The 18,564-nt window shown below is 39.3% G+C and overlaps 2 protein-coding genes across 6 annotated transcripts in view; one reads left to right on the forward strand and one right to left on the reverse strand.

Moving 5' to 3' along the window:
- Positions 1-11,713, forward strand: part of insyn2ab (inhibitory synaptic factor 2Ab) — a 39,113-nt gene extending 27,400 nt beyond the window's left edge. For all 4 annotated transcript variants that reach the window (XM_063874298.1, XM_063874300.1, XM_063874297.1 and 1 more), the window contains 3 exons: positions 2,916-2,987; positions 10,449-10,897; positions 11,033-11,713. In XM_063874298.1, coding sequence (XP_063730368.1) covers positions 2,916-2,987; positions 10,449-10,632 — 256 coding nt within the window. In that variant the 3' untranslated portion in view covers positions 10,633-10,897; positions 11,033-11,713. The remainder of the gene's footprint in view (positions 1-2,915; positions 2,988-10,448; positions 10,898-11,032) is intronic.
- A 1,852-nt stretch (positions 11,714-13,565) lies between these two features.
- On the reverse strand, positions 13,566-18,052 carry LOC134858405 (indoleamine 2,3-dioxygenase 2-like). 2 transcript variants are annotated; one of them, XM_063874264.1, is made up of 10 exons: positions 17,901-18,052; positions 17,082-17,177; positions 16,813-16,932; positions 16,006-16,124; positions 15,810-15,824; positions 15,598-15,697; positions 15,317-15,434; positions 15,150-15,201; positions 14,803-14,951; positions 13,566-14,646 (listed from the first exon to the last, which is right to left on the reverse strand). In XM_063874264.1, exons 1-10 carry the CDS (start codon positions 17,988-17,990, stop codon positions 14,270-14,272), a joined length of 1,236 nt encoding a protein of 411 aa, XP_063730334.1. In that variant the 5' UTR covers positions 17,991-18,052; the 3' UTR covers positions 13,566-14,269. The 2 variants fall into 2 exon arrangements, with proteins under 2 accessions (XP_063730334.1, XP_063730335.1); XM_063874265.1 differs by lacking the exon at positions 16,813-16,932.
- Between the last annotated feature and the right edge of the window lie 512 nt (positions 18,053-18,564).

Raw genomic sequence — 18,564 nt, forward strand, 5'->3', positions numbered from 1 at the left:
AACCATGAATATAATCATACAAATGTGCTAATCTATAAAGTAAGTGTTGACATATATCTCTCAATACTTTATTAAAACGGACCTGTTGTTGGCGCTAGAGGAAAACTCAAGAGATCACCAATACTACTAGTGGATTATCAACCATCAAGGCCTTATGTAGCGGTTCAAATAAACAGCACAATGCAAATGTATTCTAATACCGTGTCTCTGTAATCTTAACCCAAGGGCAAGCTTTCTCTATTATTTCTTTATGTGTCATATTTCATTAAAGACGTACCTGTAAAGGAGAAAACGCTTTAACAAGCTTCATAAAGTCCTCAAGCTATTTCCACAACCAGACTCCTACGGCAGTACAATTGTAGGAATCAATGCTAAGTATGCCATCGCTAAAAAAAACTCAGAGCAACACAAACCAAATTGTATTTAAGCCTTAACCATATCCAGCGAAGTACAAGGCACCCCAGTGTGGCTCTGTGGAAGTTGATTGTGAAGGCTCAATTAGTGCTGGCTCATAACGCTTTGCCTTTCATCTCCACAGAACTGAGCCCGCTGTAGAGTCTTCACTGTGTTGTGTTGCTTAAGTGTTATTAGAGAGGTGCAGTTACAGGATGCAAAGCCTGCCTTACACAATGCATTCCCAAATACTCTTCCTTTTGTTGCATGGCTGGCCAGTCAAAAATCGTCTTTTTTTAATGATACACTTTCAAGTGAATCCAACTGAAAGCTTTCCTGTTCTGATCTGGGTTAAATAAGTCATGTAGAGTGATTTTCAAGACAATTCTTTAAAGTGGATGCAATGACAAGAAGCATAAAGCAATATATAGGTCCTTCAAGAGTATATGCACAATGTCAGCGTCACTTGTTTACATTGGAAATAACTACTACAAATTATTACAAAATATCCCACTTCTCCATTTTTTGGTGATTGTGATATAAAATAAAACCAAAATTGTTCTGCAAAAGTACAACAGGAACGTCAAATTAAGCATGTGCTAGACAGCTGTTTCATATCTCCTTTAGTAGAATAAGGTTGACAGAAAACAGATTCTCACCATTGACTTGTATACAGGAACAATGCATATGCGTCTTATCAGGGTTTCCAGACCTAACAGGAAGTGCGTTGCTGACACTCGATGTTAAGTATTGATGACAAATGACAGTTTTTTTTACGTGAAATAAGATTATTAGTCTGTGGCATGACCTCATTTTTCCTCAGCCGTCCACACAGTAGCTCAATAGTATTCTGATGCATGCACACTCTGTGTTGTACTGTTTGAATACCATTGCCATAGTACTGTTATACATATGCAATCAAGTCACACTTATCATAATGCTGCATAAGTGTATCTGCTGTGTCTGCTATGTATACTATATTGTACATAACATGTCTTTAACGTAGGATAACAAACCCAATGTTTGAAGCATGAGACAGTGTTTCCTGCTGAGTTTTTGCTTGCAGGTTATCAATAAAAATGCCAAATACTATGCAGTATTCAGGCAGGCAGAGCAGCAGACACAAAAGTGGGACGTGTGGACAGTAAAAGTGGAATGCCAAGGGCAGGACAGATCCCAGGACAGCTGACATGGGCAAACCACACAGATAGTGACTCTGTGCCAACAAACGGTCAGCTTAGAACACCTTTCTCAGAGGTGCAGTTATTTTTTCCCCATCTATGAAACCATCCTCTGTGACATTGGGTGCTTTTTAATACAGCTCTTTATTGGGTCATGAGCATTTTACCCATAATGGGAGTGTGTTGTTGTGCCGAGTACACACAGTGATTATGAATTTAGGTTAATACCCTTTGATTATAAGAGAGAAGCTCTTTAAATGACAAGGCCGTACATGACCGGCCGGGCAGCAGCAGCACTCGTGTGGACCCTGTCACTGCGGTGAGTTACTGTCCTTGCACACAGCTGTTCAGAGAGACATCATTTGGGAACAGGGCAGGATGGATGAACTTGTTCACCTTGAGCTCCCATCAGCATTTTTTATCCTCGCGCTGTTCTCTCTCCCCCCGATGAGGTCACCTGTCATGTCAGGGTGAACGGTTGCGGTGTGCCACCTCCACATGTCATCCTACAGGGTGAGGGGCTGCAGTGACAGCAAGCAATTGCAGAACATGCGCGACTCTAACACAGCCCCTCGTATCACCCCCACGCCCCTGCCGCCTGCCTTTGCATGCTGTGACTTATAGTGCACATAACATTACGCAGACCTGCATGGTAAATTCAAATGAGGATAAATGAAAAACTGGCGATATGAAAGACGAGGAGTGTTACACCAAAGGCATTGTGTATTTAACACGTCACGTTTGACATACAAGCCTCTGTTGTGAGATAGCTTAGGTTGTTCCGTTTGTAAAGGTCTTTGAACATAACAGATTAAAACTGTTATACAGTAGAGAAGACAATGGCCCCTCGGGGCTGTGTACCTATGCCATGATCAGAGCAGGTGCAATTTGTCTTTTTGATTGCCTTTTTTAATAGTTTATGTTTCATGTCTACAGCAAATTAAGTCGGATGAGAATATAAAAAGGATATACAGCATAAGCGCAGAATGTTAAGGTATTGATTTTTCATTACATGTGATTCATGCAGCATTTAGTTGTTATTTTCTTCCTATTGCACAGCGAATAGACACAGAACAGATTTGATAACTATGCCATGGCAAAGCTAAGTAATCCTGTTATGTAAAATCAGTAAGTCTACACACTTGATTAACCAAATCTGAGAGAACTGCAGGATCGGATCAGAGCCCCTGCTGCATGTTCAACTGTTGGGAGTAAACAACATTGGGTAAAAACCAAGGTGAACAAATTATGTGTGATACCTGATGCCCACAGGTGTTGAAATATGGATGCTAAAGCCTGTCACTTGAGATCACATACATCTTTTCATCTCTCTGTTTACAGGCTCACCTACCGAACAGGACAAGACACAGCAAATTGTGACACTTGTCGAAACAGCGCATGCATCATTTACAGGTGGGGCTCTTTTAACTGCCAGTGTTTCATTAATGCTGCAATAAATTATGTTTTCTGTTTGATTATGTGATTCAGTGTGAAAGAGGGATGTCTCCAGCAGTATTTGGTGCAGTGTTCTGTTTAGAAAATGAAAAAGGATATGTAGTGTCTGGATCTGATTGAGGCACACAGGTTTAAACAATTGAATAGATGCAAATAAAAGCTTTTGGGTGTAGCTTTAAATGATAAAATAAGCATCAGTGCTACGAAAATAATTAAATGTGCAGCTAATGGCAGTGCTTTACTGCACCATGGCATGTTTTCCCACAATGGAAGATGAAATAGATAATACCTCCATTATCATTTGCGAAGGTTTCTGGGGAATGCATGGCCTCTCTGTAATAAATCAGCAATCATACACAGCAGTGGAAAGTGAATTAGAAAGGATAGGAAATACAGTGGGCCCTGTTGCACAGTATACAAGGACCTTGAATTTCATCACAACCCATAAAATGCCATTTTATTTTAAAGCCAAATGATGCATTAACTCTTACGATTCTGTGGTGAACGTTTTCTGATACGTTATGAGCTAAAAGAATGGCTCAGAAGCAGAAATCCACTCAAACTGTACCTTAATTTAGTTGTCACTTCACTCCAAAAGCCTCTTCCGCTGAACCCACTTGTTACCCTGTTCTCTAAAACAGGAAACAGACAGCTGTGTGGAAAATACTCACCAGATACTTCACTCTATACAGTGGGACTTTTGGGGTTTGGTTTGTAAAAGTTCATTTCCTTTCTGGATATGAAAGTGTGCTAACATCACAGGATCTTCTTACAAACTTCTGCTTTATGCTTGTCTTTCTAGTATAAAATATACCGCAGATGGTGTTTGCATGTTCTTTAGGGTTTTAACTTTCGTTTGCCTTTTCTACGAAGATCCCCCTCTCTGCTCTTCCTTAAAAAGAGCATTGTTTCAAGCTGACCTAGATTGTGTTTCAACACTACATATGACCTTGAAAGCAGACTCGCTATTTCATATCAGATACAGGGGATAATAAATGATTACGCTTCACAGATTTGTTCCTTCCTAGACAAGTGTAGCATCACTATTTGTGTATTGTCTGCCTTTGCTCGCATACATTTTAAAAAGTGTTTGATTCTGAAATTATAGCTCCCCTATATGCACTATTTTTCTGTTTAAACATGTTGGTGCCAGAAGCTAATACAAGCAAGCAAAAAAAAAAACATATTTTGACAAAAATTCTAATACTCCAAAATATGCTGCAAGGTTTCATAAAAGTTGCTGACCAGGGGAACCTCCTCTGTTGCACCCGGCACTCTAAAATCCATCTATAATGAAATGTATTTTCGCGTCCGTCTCCATGACTGCCACGTCTACTTAACCCCCTCCCATCTTAGTCATCTGCTCGGCACTCGCAAGGCATTTCTTGGAGTCTAGTTCATGTCAAACCATTCTTTATCTATGTCAGGGCACCTCTGTTCAGATAATAACTGCAGTAATGTTCCTTATATTTGAGGGTCCATTAACACCTTTACTTTTTTTTCATTTTAAATGTAGGACTCAAAGCTTCTTTATTATGTTAATGATAATAAAACAACTTGGAGCAACACATTTTCACGGTTTTCCCACTTACTGGATCTTAAAGGGATAGTCCGGCGAAAATTGACCCCAGGGTCTTTTTCTGCATGAAAACTGATCAAGTAAGCCCTCCAGAGAGTTTTTTCCGTTCATCAACCAGTATTGAGCTTGCCCGGAAAAACCGGGAGCAACGCTAATAGCCAAAATGGCTTGCAGTGTATTCGATCGGGCAGTGCGCAGAACGCTTCCAAAACGGCATTTTTTTACCACTAACATTGCTCGAAATAGCACCAAACCTCTGCAGTACCATGGCTAGGGTCCTTACACATAAAACGGAGCACCAACAACGTAGTTTGCAAACCCAAAGTTTATTAAAAAGAACTGTTTTACAAGACTCACCAACTGCCCCCCATTCCAGCTCCTCTCCAAGGAAAGTCCACACAAGTCCATTATCGAATGCACCGGAGTTCAGTTCAAGGAGGAATGTTTTGGAACGTGTAATTCCATGGAAATTCATATCTAGTGAGTGTTGACACGGAAATGAAAGGAGTTGCATGTAAGCTACCGGCAACTCCTTTCATTGGAATTATACATTCCAAAACATTCCTCCTTCCAAGCAAAAATAGAAACAAAAGGTTTTCCTGTGTCAATATATCTCCAAAAACACCACAGGATAACAGACAGAGAGCCGCAGAACGACAGACACTCTCACCAGAGTGAACCGAGAGCAGCTCTGGACCAAAGTCATGAAAAAAAAACAGATTTAAACCTCTACTGAATCAGTCCGATGTGAAAAAATAAGGGTAGAGGAATTCGACACTCCCTGGCAAAACAAACGCAGATATTATTTGATCTGAATCTGATTTGCTATAAGAGACACTGGCTGGTGTCAGGAGGAACAATTGATGCTTTCCTGATGACCTGGTGTCTGAATTCACTAAAGTAAATCCTGCTTACCTATCTTTAACGACTTGTGGGACTAAATTGATGGAGTTCACCTAAAAAGGATAAAGCTGTTCACCTTCAACCTACTCCTTCACCCAGCTGTTCATAACACTTCTAAAGATGTTGAAGAAAACACGGCCATGCTCAGCGATATAAAGAGCAATCTCTCCTTCATCCCAAACAAATGGTATGATTAATCTGACAGCAGATGATTTTAATCTTTGTAATTTATAGAGCTTCCTATTTTTTCATGATTCACAGATGTGACAAAGCAGATGTGCACACCATTTTTTGTATTTTTAAACCTGTCTTCGTTGATTGGCTTACTGTTTCTTTGTTTTTACATTATTTTATGCGCGGCACTGTGCTCTCCTGTATTACAGCCAACATCTAGTACAATACTGCGGTGGGTCTGTACCTCTCTATTTGTATTCGCTATTTTTATTGATTTAATATCATTACTGTAAGTTAGGGTTTCAATCTTGGGGTTTAGGCAGAGTGGTTTCTTAGAATATGTTTAACTTGTTCAATAAATGTCATAGGATATGATATGACTGATTGTGGTTAATATTGTCTGTGGCGAGAGAATGCATTTCGGTTTCCTCTAACTAAGAAGAACAGCATCATCATTTGTAGGACTAAAACAATAAGAACCCTGCGTAGAGGAGCAAAAATACTCCTAAATCCTACATCTGAGTTTCTCTTTTCGCCCCTGTCTGCGCCTATTCTATGTCGGTTTGGCAGTTCGACTGAATTAATGAACAATTTCTGATGGCACAGAAGCGCCCCTCGGTATGTTGACTCTAAACCAAAGCATGTACGGCAATAAAATCACGTTAAAGGCACACTCTGCGGAATAGTAATAAAGTGGAAGATTATTATTTATTATTTATCTGCGGTCTGTATCATTAAACGCTGTTTATTTCAGATCACCCGATTGGATTTTAAGTCGAGGAATAGAGCAGAGCCTGAGCTGGCAGCAGTGAGCACTCCATCATGGTGCTATGTGTCTTTGCCAAGGCAGTTGTCGTAAATATCTTAAATTTGGCAAATAGTGCTGTTTATTATTCTTCAGCTGCAAAAACCTTCCAATATTGAGTTGTGTTAGTACAGAGGGAAAAATAAAAGCATTTATTTATTGTTTATCCCAGCTCTTGATGTCAGATGTGCTTTTGTAATCTCATTTGTAGCTTCCTCACCTCATTACCATCATCCCTGTTATTATAATAGTCTATTACAGTGAATTAACCTGCTGAAAGGCCAGCAGAAATAACATTACAGTGAGGAAAATTTAAACAAGGCTTGGGAAAGTTAGTACCTCAACATTAGACTGGAACAGCATGTTGCAACTGTAACTGAGATTGACTCCCCTGAGATGTAGCCCTTCATTTCAGAGCAGTCCACAACCTCCAGTATGTTCGATAAATTCAGGACTTGAGCATTTGCTGAGCTCAGGTATCAGTAGGTCTTATCATACTTCAGCTCCCCCCCCCAACAGTCTCCACCCACCCTCGATATACTGCAGTATCTCATACATCACTGCAACAAATAGGGCACACATTTTGCAAGTAAAAGGGAGGTATAGAAAGGCTGTATGTTTGGACGATAATTTAAGGAAATAACTATAATGCTGTTCATCAAATCAGGAGAAAAGGTATCTCATAAAGGGCCCTCTGACCCATTTAACAAAAAAACATGACAGTTTTAATTAGTTAGACTGAAAATGCATATTTTTTTTCCATATTTTGGGATGGCGAACAGGTCTCGATATAATAACCGATGAGCCTCAGCCGCCATTGCAATGAAGAAGAGGCAAGCTGGGGGCATAAAACCATGTATAGCAAATTCAAAACGCTTCTTTGTTACATAGGAAAACATGTGTTCACAATCAGCTGAGATATTAAACTTTAATACATATTTCCCATTTACATTCATTTGTTAATTTGCTGATTAGCCTGTATTGTTTTAAACATCAGTATTCATCTTAAACAAACATGAGGTAGATTTAAAAATGAAAATTGGGGGTGGTAGTATACAAACAAATAAAGATAGAAACTGCTCTTTATGGTCCCTTGTTATCTACTTGAGTATATCAAACAAGTTTTATAAAAGCATTCGTTGCCAATTACGTGTGGCCCTCCACTGAGTCAACCTAGAGTACAAAGTGTTACAAACAAAATCAGATCAAAGCGTTAAAACATTTTATCCCTATCACGCTGCGTTGAATAAGAACCAGCACTGGAATCAAAGCAAACTATGCAGTTGTTTCCAATTTGGACGTAACAATGACTTTGAAAAAGAGTTTCAGGGAAAAGCTAAAGCAATATGATGAGCTAATTAGCACTTGTATCCCACGCTGCGATGGCGGAGCCGTGGTTGTTTTGGTGAACAATTGTCAAGATTGCCTATTTTGTTTTGTTCTTATTAATGAGATCGGGCTTTTCTTTGTGTGTCTGTGAAGCAGAAAGCTATGTAATAGACAACAGCAATGGCTTTAATAACAGAGAAACATGACTACAGAAGAATCCCAGCATCTGATTTCCATAACCTGTGGGAGGTATCTGCTTCAACTGTTGCCTGTCTGTCTAGAGGAAATAACTGTCAGTCTCCAGTGATTCAATCTACTATGCCCTGTCATGTAGCTGTGAGGATGTTACACTATACTGGGTCTGAACCACTCATCTTGTCAAGTGAAGGGTTTGAACTTCGAATGGCCAAAGGGGAAATCACAAGAGGGGAAATGACTTTACACTGAAAGGTTGGCAGCAGTGGAGAGAGAACAGAGGCTGTGCAGGTATACACTGCTGAATGCATAGAGTATGCCCTGCTAAAAAGACTCATCACAGCAGCAGAATCCCTCCCAGGAGCTACAATCATTGAACGGTGCTCAGCACACCACGACCACAGACAAACAAACGGCTCGCCACTGATCAGTAACAGCTACTCACACTGCATAGCTAAATAGATGATTAATCTGCTATGCTAAAGGCCAAAGAAAATCCTCCCCATCTCCAGTCGCTTCAATCTGTTTGTGTACAGAGATGATCTTAGATATAGGGCTTTTGTTTGCTGCAGCACCTGCTCCCTGGTGCCACCCACATCAAACAGTGCTGCCTCTGGCTTCCCACCGAGGCAGTTGTCCACGGCATATAGTAATTGCAGTGATATGCCAAGTGATTTATTGGTTAATAATTGCTGAGGCTGTTCACACTGTGATCCTGCTCTGCTTTCTGTCAAGTCAACATTCTTTAAACAGCAGTTGCAAAGGACACATTTTTAAACAAAAGATAGAAATAGAGGTGAAGCTGGAGGAAATGAAACGGCAGATGCTATTAGCAGCCAGGGGAGTTTAGTGAACAATGCTATTTTTACCGGGATGACTATAAGCAAGAATGCTATATTTACCCGGGTGTCTAAAGTCAACAATGCTATTTGCACTGGGGTGACTAAACAGACACTCGGAAATTAAACAATGGATAATATTTATAATATTTCTAAGTGAAAGTTCTAAAACAGTTGCATCACATACTGTAAGAAACAGCATTGTTGTCAGGACAAAGACGTTTCCCTTGTCAAGGATTCAATTTGGATTTTGTTTTGAAGTATGAAAAGGAAACTGTGCATAAGACAAGGAAACAGAGTTTGCAAAAACAGATTTTGTTGTGGTGCAACGAAACATATATTTTATTATAAATTCACAAACCCATGCAGGCTCTTGTATTTTTAATTTTCATTTGATCCAGAGTTTGATTCATTGAAAGTTAAAGCCTTCCAAACATCTTTTCAGCGCTCCTTCCAGTTTCTCCCCCGGAGGCTTTATTAGAGCTCTCTTGTTAGCTGACACTTATCTTAAGGGTGAGGACAGTTCCCAGGATTCATTTTGTCACTTTGAGTACAGCAGATCCTTCAGCGAACTAATTAGTCTGCCCATCAAAGCCCTCACCCTATCATACAAAGTTTAGTAGTTTAACGTGTACTTGTGTGCCTGCAGACAAGAAGAGGACTTCATGCTTGACCTTGACATGTCAGATGTCATCTCTTTCAGCAGCTTCAGTTCTCTCTTCCACCTTTAATCCTCCAGACTTTGAATGACAAGAATAAGCTGTAATCAGTAGTATTCACTGGCCTTCTGAAAAAGCAGTGCCTTCAGTAATGGTGAATAACTCCAAGAAAAAGAGAGGACGAATAAAAATGCCAAAAACCAAAAAGCAACATTTTATTATGAGGTGTCACTGTTGCATGCCCAAAGCAGATAATTCATTCTCTTTTATTAGCATTCGGATGCTATCAAATATGTATTGCATACCGCAGGAATAAATACATTAACAGAGCACTACAAATCAATAGTAATAAAGTAAAAGGAGATGGTGTATAATAATGCATTTATCCCTAGCTTGAATACAGGCAGTTAATCAGGATCTGCTTGGCCTCTCAATGGTTTCATTTGGAAGGAATTAAGCCCCACATTTCTCCCAGGCCTGAGAGATTTAATCAAGGAGAGAGTTCAAATAAGGTGGTGTAACAAAATCAGACAATGACCAGCCTGGGATTACACTCGCGGATGTGAAATATAATCTGTGCAGGAAAAGCCCTTTGACTGCATGCATGAAAGATACAGACATGATGCAAAGGGACTCTATTACTCGTAGGAGTCTGTGAAATGTAGATCTGTGCCACAAGACATGTGTGCTGCCAGGGTGTCTGTCAGTGCATTTGAACGGTTCGCCTCCCTCCCAGCCTCCATCTGGACATCAGTGGATTACTTGAATAAAGATAAATGTGTTATGACACCACCAAAAAGATAAAATGTCTACTTTGTCAACTTTTTATTGGCAATCAAAACGTATACAGTCAAATCCTCACAATTAAAGTTCAATTTTAAACTGAATAATGAACATACACGTTCTAAAATTCTCCCTGTTTTGCTTGTGTTACAGTGTGGAGCTGGACTTTAAGCTGCAGGAGGATAAACTACAGCCCCTGATTAAGAGACTTTACCCTCTGGATAGCCAACAATGTCCCGCTCTGCCTTACTCCAATGAAGTGTTCACATCCACCCCCAAGCGCAAGTCCAAGACAGAATCCAAAAAGCATTCTCGTTGGAAACTTTGGTTCCTTTGAATAAAACATGAAGGCTCTGGAAACAGCCTTTTTGTTGGGCACATTAATACCCCTGTTGTTCTCTGAATGGATGAGGGAATATTCAGTGGGAATAATCAACACATGAGGATTCATAAGGACAGAAACCAGTTCATTTGGGGATCTCAGTTGAGACTGCACATTATGTCAGCTAGGGGACAGCAGAGACAAATAACATTTTAAGTTCTGCCAAACCTTTTCCTGGCATGTTCGCTGAAGAGGATTGGACACACCTGCAAAAAACTAGGTGAGCTTTGGGATACATATATGTTTCTAAGCTGTGTAAAGATGGATGTTATTTGTATACTGCACCTCTCACTTTATATGCGCATCTTTTTATTGCCTTCTCCAATGCAATGCACTTGTGATCTTATTCCTTCAGAGCATATTGCTTGGCCACAACAGGAGGCGCCATGTGGAGGGCCTTTTTTAAGTGAAGCTATAACCTTTTGAATGGACATCAGCCCCACCTCCGGCAAAGCACAAACATTTGACTATTGAGAGGAAAATGCGTCAAAGACTGAAATGCCATACAGTACATTGCAGTGTGTCAGAGCTGTTCTTATTACCCTGTCTCTTCTCTCCTCTTCCTCCTTTTCTCTTGCTCAGTTCGTCTGTCCAACTGAATGTCTGCCTGCATTTGTTAATAAGCCCTGTTTCCTCCGTCTCTTTCAATCTTTGTCCCCTTATCTTTCTCTGCCTTTCTATCTTTATCTCCATTTAGCTCACTGTGCAACTAAACAACTAGCCAGCCAACTTTGCCTCAGTCATCCCGTCCTTTTCTGCTGGCTACACTGACACGTGATGATCAGAATCTATATTTTAGAATATCTGCTTGTTTTTAGCAAAGTATAGTGAAGTGACATTTTAAAATGTATGAGCAGCTGCTCTTGAAGAAGGTCAAATTGTGGAAAAAAGGTATCTTGGGTGAGGTCACATTTTTAACAACATATATATAATGTTTTGAATAATTCCAAGGCAGAATATTTTCTATTATACCTGAGAAAGTGTCTGGATTTTTTCTTGAATTTCAAACAAAAAGTAAAGGCTATTTTGACATTTCTATTTAAGTCTGCTGAGAGTTTGCCTTGCCTATCAGTCAATCATTGGGTCACACTAAACCTTTGATGTGACGTCTTGAACCGACTCTACTTCTGAGTAATTTGTTTCATGCCCAGTTGGCTTACACTTGAAGTGTGTTTTGTAATAATATTTTATCTTGCCATTCCACCTTGTGAAATGTAACATTTACTTTCCTTTTTAATTTGCAGAACACCATTACAGAACACCAAACATCTGTTTAACAACCCACACAAACAACTGCGCACTGAACTTGAGAGTAGAAGGGCTATACAGTGCTGATGGAGTATGGTAGCAATCTTCCAGCAGAGAAGACTTGTAGCTACCAGCTTTGGTTGAGTACAAAAAACAAACACTGATGATGTAGCAATGGTACTGAACAAAGCAGGTATTTACTGAAGTCTAAAAGTGTTTTGTAACAGCAGCTCTTATGTAGATTATGGTACTGTTTAATGTCGGAGAAGTGTCAGGAAGACTCATACTGGCCTCCCATCGTTAGACTGCGCAGTAGATTACAGCATTCAGGTCACCAATTTCCATGCAACGATCTGTACCTTGAGAAAGTGCAATTGAGTGATGTGGAATAATATGCATTTTTCTACTGTTTCTACATCGTGATTAAAACATTTTCAACTGAAAGTTAATCAGTGTGCTCCTATGTCAACTGAAAGTTAGAGGCAAGTCCTGTTCATTCATTTTTTCATAGTCTACGTTATGTGACTCACATTTGGAGCAGTTCTACAGTTTGGATTGACATTAACTCTCCTATTTCACTCACAAAGTACAAAAAGATTAACAGCAGGGTTAAACAAAATTAATTAAAAATACAAGCTTGTATACAGATCAGGAGAAAAGGTAACTATGACTCACAAGGCATTTTAGTAAGAAAGATCCATCACCTCAGTTTTTAATTATTTCAACAATGAAAATACTTTATTGCAATCTGCCACCGACGACTGGACATTTTAGTGTTTGTTTTCACGTTGGTTTAGTTTAGAGACTCTAGCGCTACGCTCTGAACTATGATGAAAGGGCATTTTGAATTCTCCAACGCTCTGATTTAGTTTTTCATTGGATTGCTCTCCATAGCAACAGCAGCTGAGGCTCATGGGTATTGTTGAGCGCCGCCAAAATAATGTCATGTGAAAATCTAAGAATAGCAATTTAACTTATTCAAACCATTAGCCGTAGCATTACCTATCTGATTGTAAAATGATTCTATGTTACATCAACAGTGTCATTTATGGTAAAAATTGAAATGGGAATACAAAATGAGAAAAAGGCCGGCGCCAGCTACTCTTTGTGACTGCTGAAACTACACCAGGAATAGGTGTAGTTACAGTCAGAGAGGCATTCACCCGCTGTCAGACAGTCCACATGTTACATCTTTTGTGCTATAGTGAGGCAGAGCTGGACCATGACCAGGGCTCTGCAGCTGTATTGTAGTTGAGCTCCTTCTTCTCCCTCCTAATGTGATTAGTGCTCAATCGCAAGAAGAGTCAAGACCAGGAGGCGAGAGGGGTTCCAGGCCATCAATCTGAGTGACCTGATCCCACATCCATCCCTCTCACCCCCTGATCCACCGTACCGTGTCTGTCTCTTTCATTCTCCTCAGCTGATTCTCTTTAGCTTTTATTTTACCAGTGTCTTCGATCATTCCTACAGTACTTTCTTTCTCTATTCTTTTTCCCACAGCTTATTGTTCTCTCCACATTTATTTCCTTCCTCCATCTGCCTCCTAATCTCAAGCATGTGGGAGTTCCTATTTTTCAATTTTCCTATGTAGTTCCACATGATTGTAGTTTCTAAAATGGATCAAAAACAACATGATCGAGCCTTTTTGATATACTTTAATTACAGTTTTTTTAACATTCAAGTAATTTCTCACAAAAATAGTATTAAGATTCAAGGGTGTCCAGATTGGAGGTACTGCAATTCATACATTATTTTACAAAAACAGATACAAATAATAAATAAAATGCATCCTTAGATGTAGTTCCACTTTATAGCACTGTCTGTACGAGTTTTATCAAAGATACCACATGAATTATTATGTCAAGAACAGTGAAGTTTATTCAGTAATATCAAGGACTATATTATATGGAAGTCAACAATACATAAGAAGCTTGCCTTTATTCTGGGATTAAAAAAAAATCATTTCAGCTTACCATATTTTTATTTTATGATGCGTTATATTTTTTCTGTAACCTTGGCCGAGGTGGCCTGTGAAATATGGCATAATTAGTGATGTCACAGTGCACTGACACATCCAGGTGTACACTTACACATTACCGTTACAAAAATAAACCACCGTAGGTCAACAAAAGCAACAATATGTTTGATGTTAATATTCTCCTCTCTTCGTTTCTACAGTGTAAGGGATCATCATAACAAAGAAGTATTTACTAAACATTACAGTGAAGTAACTTAATCCGCTGACCCAGTTTACCTACTTTTATTTCATTTATAAATAGAACCGCAACAGCGTAGTGTATAAAAAGGTGTTGGATAATGTGCATATTATAATTAATGCTGTAAATCACATTTCAGTTTCTCTTGACGCAGATGGCCTCTCTAGGATCAATGCTTTTTGAGTGGCATTACGAGTGCTCTTGAGGAAGACCATGAAGCTCGTTCCGCCGGTCCCCGTGGTGTTCAGCGAGGTGCCAACACCTCTCAGCGGGCAGCCCATGGCGCGGACCTGAGAACCGGGCAGAATAACGTACTTGGCCACAGTATTGAGGTGGTAGTTCCTTAAATCTACCAGCGCTGAGACACAGGAGTTGTAGGCCTGGCAGAGATCGGAGCTGGAGTGGGACAGGATGAAGTCTTGCAGAGATGGACAGACTGACAGAGTCTCAATCAGCTGACTGTGGGCGGGAGGCATATACTCCCTCATGCGGGTCAGGAAGGCTCCTAGATAGACCAAATCAATGATGGGGACAGAAAAGACACTATGAACCTTTCCTGGAAACACTTTCTGTCGGAGCAATCTACTGACTGCACAAACAGCGTGATTTATTCATGAGAAGCATCAGATGGGGTCAAAGGTTGAGGGAAATGCATCTTTACCCGTCTCATCCTCATGCTGGATGCAGAGCAACGCATCAAAGCACTGAAGGGCTGAACTCTGGGCTGCACTTCCGCCTGATAACAAAATTGGCTCATTGCTCACACCTTCATACAACAGCCCTCTTGGAAGCATCGGGTTGTCTCGCCACCTTAAACAGGTCAAACCACATACATATGAGAAGAACACAGCACCATTTTACCTTATTCAGTTAAACATACACTGCAGCAAAAGAGAAAAGTACAAAAGGAAAGTAGGATCAGAGGAGAATTCCATCATTTTCTTTAATAAATGTTAAGAACATGAATAAGTTCATCATGCAGCATATTGTCACGGACCTTAAACTCACCCTGAGACAAAAATTCTCAACGTTCCATGAAACGAAGTTGGATCCACATGATCTGAAAAAAAGTACAATTTAATTTAATGTAATAACCTTGAATTTCTCTACCTTCATAACAGGCACAGCGTGTTAATTGATTCAATTGAGATTGCTATATGTTAATTCAAACTTACTGTGCATGAGTTTGAAAGTTTCCCTCATCTTCTTCAAAGACTGAGTCACTTTGAGGAGACCTCTCTGTATGCCGCTAAGGTCAGAGGTTTTCATGGCGTGCATCACCTCCAGAGCTCCCTGGTTAGAGTTTTTAAAAACAATTGGCGACAAGGGAAAAAGAAACACAGTATGCAGATGGTGACTTAAAGAAGTAAGGGGAAACATGGACAGACATGTTGGGCTGAGGCTCTGAAAGAGAAAAACATGAAAAAGAGGAAGAGAAACAGCAGTCAGTACTAACCGTAATGCCTGAACTCGCAGACATCTCAACCAACAATGACACAATAAAAAATCCCCTGCAACTCTCCCCACCAGGGAAGGAAAATATCAAGTCCAAGTTCCTATTTTTGAAAAAGTTTTTGGGAAAATATTATATCCACAAAACGCATGGTGAAACTGTACTTCAGCAATTTGAAGCAATGTGATAGTGACTTTTGTTTTCCTTCTACTCACCCAATTTCCATTTCCCTAAAATGAAAACAGAAGCGCTTTCAGTGGGTAATGAGATACCTCGCCATTTTTCTCTTTGAGTGATTGAGAATTAGACATACAGTTTTATTGTAATGTTTCTATTATAATAAAATAGTGTCTGTGGAATAGGGACATGAAGTCAAGTCATTAAATAGGGCAATAAAACAGCAATACTCACCCTGTGGGATCCCTTAATTTCCAGTTGCATAAAACTGAATCTGCATAAGTCAGGATGGCAGGAAGGCCAAGTCTATTAGATACCAGCCAATAAGGCAAAGCCAGGGCTTTAGGAAGAATCTGTCAAACAAGAATAATAGTAAAGTCGCAATCTGGTGATGTCTTACTGAGATTCTAAAGGTTTTTGTTGGTATGTCGCTAGGGACTGCAATGGCTGTTGGTCAGTAAACCACTTTAAAACCAGACCAAAACATCTTAACTAAAGGATAAATGCCATGATACTCCGGTGCCAAGTGGATGAATCCTAGTGACTTTGAAGAGTCCCCTGACATTTCCTCTAATGCCACTTCTTGGTCAAAGCTTTAACTTGTAAATCTCAGCCACTACTCAATGGATTAGGCCAAAATAAAGGACAGAAATTCAGGATGACGGATGTTTTTTTCTAATAAGATGATTAACCTGACATATAGCGCCATCAAAATAGTTCAAATGATTTGCTTTAAGGCCAAATACCTGCAACAGTAATGACATTCCCATTAGCTGCACTTTGGATTCATTAGCAATTAACCATAACATAAAACAGAAATGTAATTTAGATGGTGGGCATCATACACGTATTCTACTATTTTAACATTAGCCTGTTAGCATGTTGATGTCAGCATTTAGCTCAAAATATGTGTCCTTACAGCTTAACATAGCTGGTTGCATGGCCATAGACTTTATTCTTGGGTTATAGGCCACCAACATCATTTTTTGAAGCACGTCTTTTCTGAACCATCCCTGACTCCTTTGCAATTTAATGTTTTACCTGAGCAGGTGATTGTTTTCCATCCTGCCATACATATCCCATACTGATGAATCCCAGCGCTAGGTGAGCCAGCCTGAGCTCTTGATGGCTGCTCAAGAGATTAGGACTCAACACCGGCATCTGGATTGTGATCACATTTCCAGTTTTTTTACTTCCGTTTTCATTAACAGTGAACTCGTCCAAGGGTTCACAAATGAAACTGTTTGTTTAACATTTACATGAATGGTTTTACTACTGAGTTGCATTAGGAAGGCTTTGCTAATTCTCACCTTGTGAACCAGATCCCGTAGTTTACGTGACTCTATCAGATGTGTGAGATTATTTGCCAGGTCCAACCACAGCCGGTAGTAATCTGGAAGGTGAGTCTGAAGGATAATAACAATACAATGACTTGCCTGTTGATTTTTAGATTGTTTTTTTGCATGGGGGATTTTCCTGTTGAGTGTAATCAGTAACATCATCAGCTCTTGTTTGCAATGGTGCCTGACCTGCATGTCAGGGAATGCCCGGTGCTATCAATCAGACAGAGAAAGCAGTTTAAACGAGGAAGCCAGTAGAAAACTGAATATAAATTAACCAAGCAGAAAACAGGAACGCCCCAATAGAAAATCACTGTCTAAACGGACAAGGGCTCTGTGTTTAATGTCAAAGTGTAATTCTCCAGTTTATAACTAACATCCATACTGATATATATATATATCTTTTACAATGTTAACAAATCTTTGGACTGTCAACTGATCTTTTAATTGTATAGTATTTATTCCTGACATCTGCTTAGTTAAACAAGACAATACAAATTTGCCATTTGAATGGTAATACAATTTTGATTATGTGGTTGGCTCAATATATAGTAGAAGAGATTGACCTTCTCCAAATCAATTATCTCTTTTAATCTTACATTGTTATCAGTCCCAGACCAGAAAAAAATTGTTGTGCTGCTGATAAAATACTTTAACAACAATAGAAAGATAACAGCAAGCAGACCTCAGTGGTCAGCAAAAATGTCCAGCCTAGTTTTTTCCATAAAATATTGCCACCTTGTTTCAGATCTGTATTTTGAAACAAAATAAGAGCTAAATTAAACATACCAGTGGCTCTTCTAGGAGAAATCCAAGCTCATCAGAGATACCAAATGCATCATAGTCTTCTTGCAGGGCTTCTCTCTTATTGGTCTCCATGTCATCTGCCCTGTACTCTACTGAAGTAGTTTTGCTTAGAGAAGTGAATCACTCTGTGTGTGACACACTGATAACAATAGGATATGTATAACTTTGTTTTGTGATTTTGTCACCTCCTCTTTTTGCAAATTCACAACGGCAAAGAACCAATCCGAATTCTTTCTTTTTTTGTAATGTCTGGAGTTCACAGAGAATAAATACAATTCTATACAAAGGACTTTATTTTTTTCATTTGATGAAGGAAACTAAAACAATAGCTGTTTCCAAATAATATATAAACTAAGAGTATACTGGCACTTTCTGCTAAACTAACCAATGAAATATCATGTTTTTATAACTCAAAATGAGCAATGATAATGATTATATTCAAGTCTGAATGATTAAAATGAACATTTAATGTTGATTCTCCACAACTAATTAAACTTTTGGACAAATATCTTAACTGTCTTGTGTCTCAGAAAAAGTTCATTGTGGATATCGTTTTTGATTATTCTTTTTTCAGCCATTTCACATTTGTATTTGTAGTTTGAAAAAAACTAACACAGTAGTGGCACTTACTAATGTTCTTCTACAG

Source organism: Eleginops maclovinus, chromosome 22 (genome assembly GCF_036324505.1).
Source record: "Eleginops maclovinus isolate JMC-PN-2008 ecotype Puerto Natales chromosome 22, JC_Emac_rtc_rv5, whole genome shotgun sequence".
In the NCBI taxonomy this organism is placed as follows: Eukaryota; Metazoa; Chordata; class Actinopteri; order Perciformes; family Eleginopidae; genus Eleginops; species Eleginops maclovinus.

Coding starts and splice junctions, on each gene's coding strand:
- LOC134858405 (XM_063874264.1), bottom strand. CDS start 17,990: ATGGAGACCAATAAGAGAGAAGCCCTGCAAGAAGACTATGATGCATTT. Junction 17,178..17,900: donor TTCTCCTAGAAGAGCCACTG/GTATGTTTAATT, acceptor ATTATCCTTCAG/ACTCACCTTCCAGATTACTA. Junction 16,125..16,812: donor GAAAACAATCACCTGCTCAG/GTAAAACATTAA, acceptor CTTGTTTGACAG/ATTCTTCCTAAAGCCCTGGC.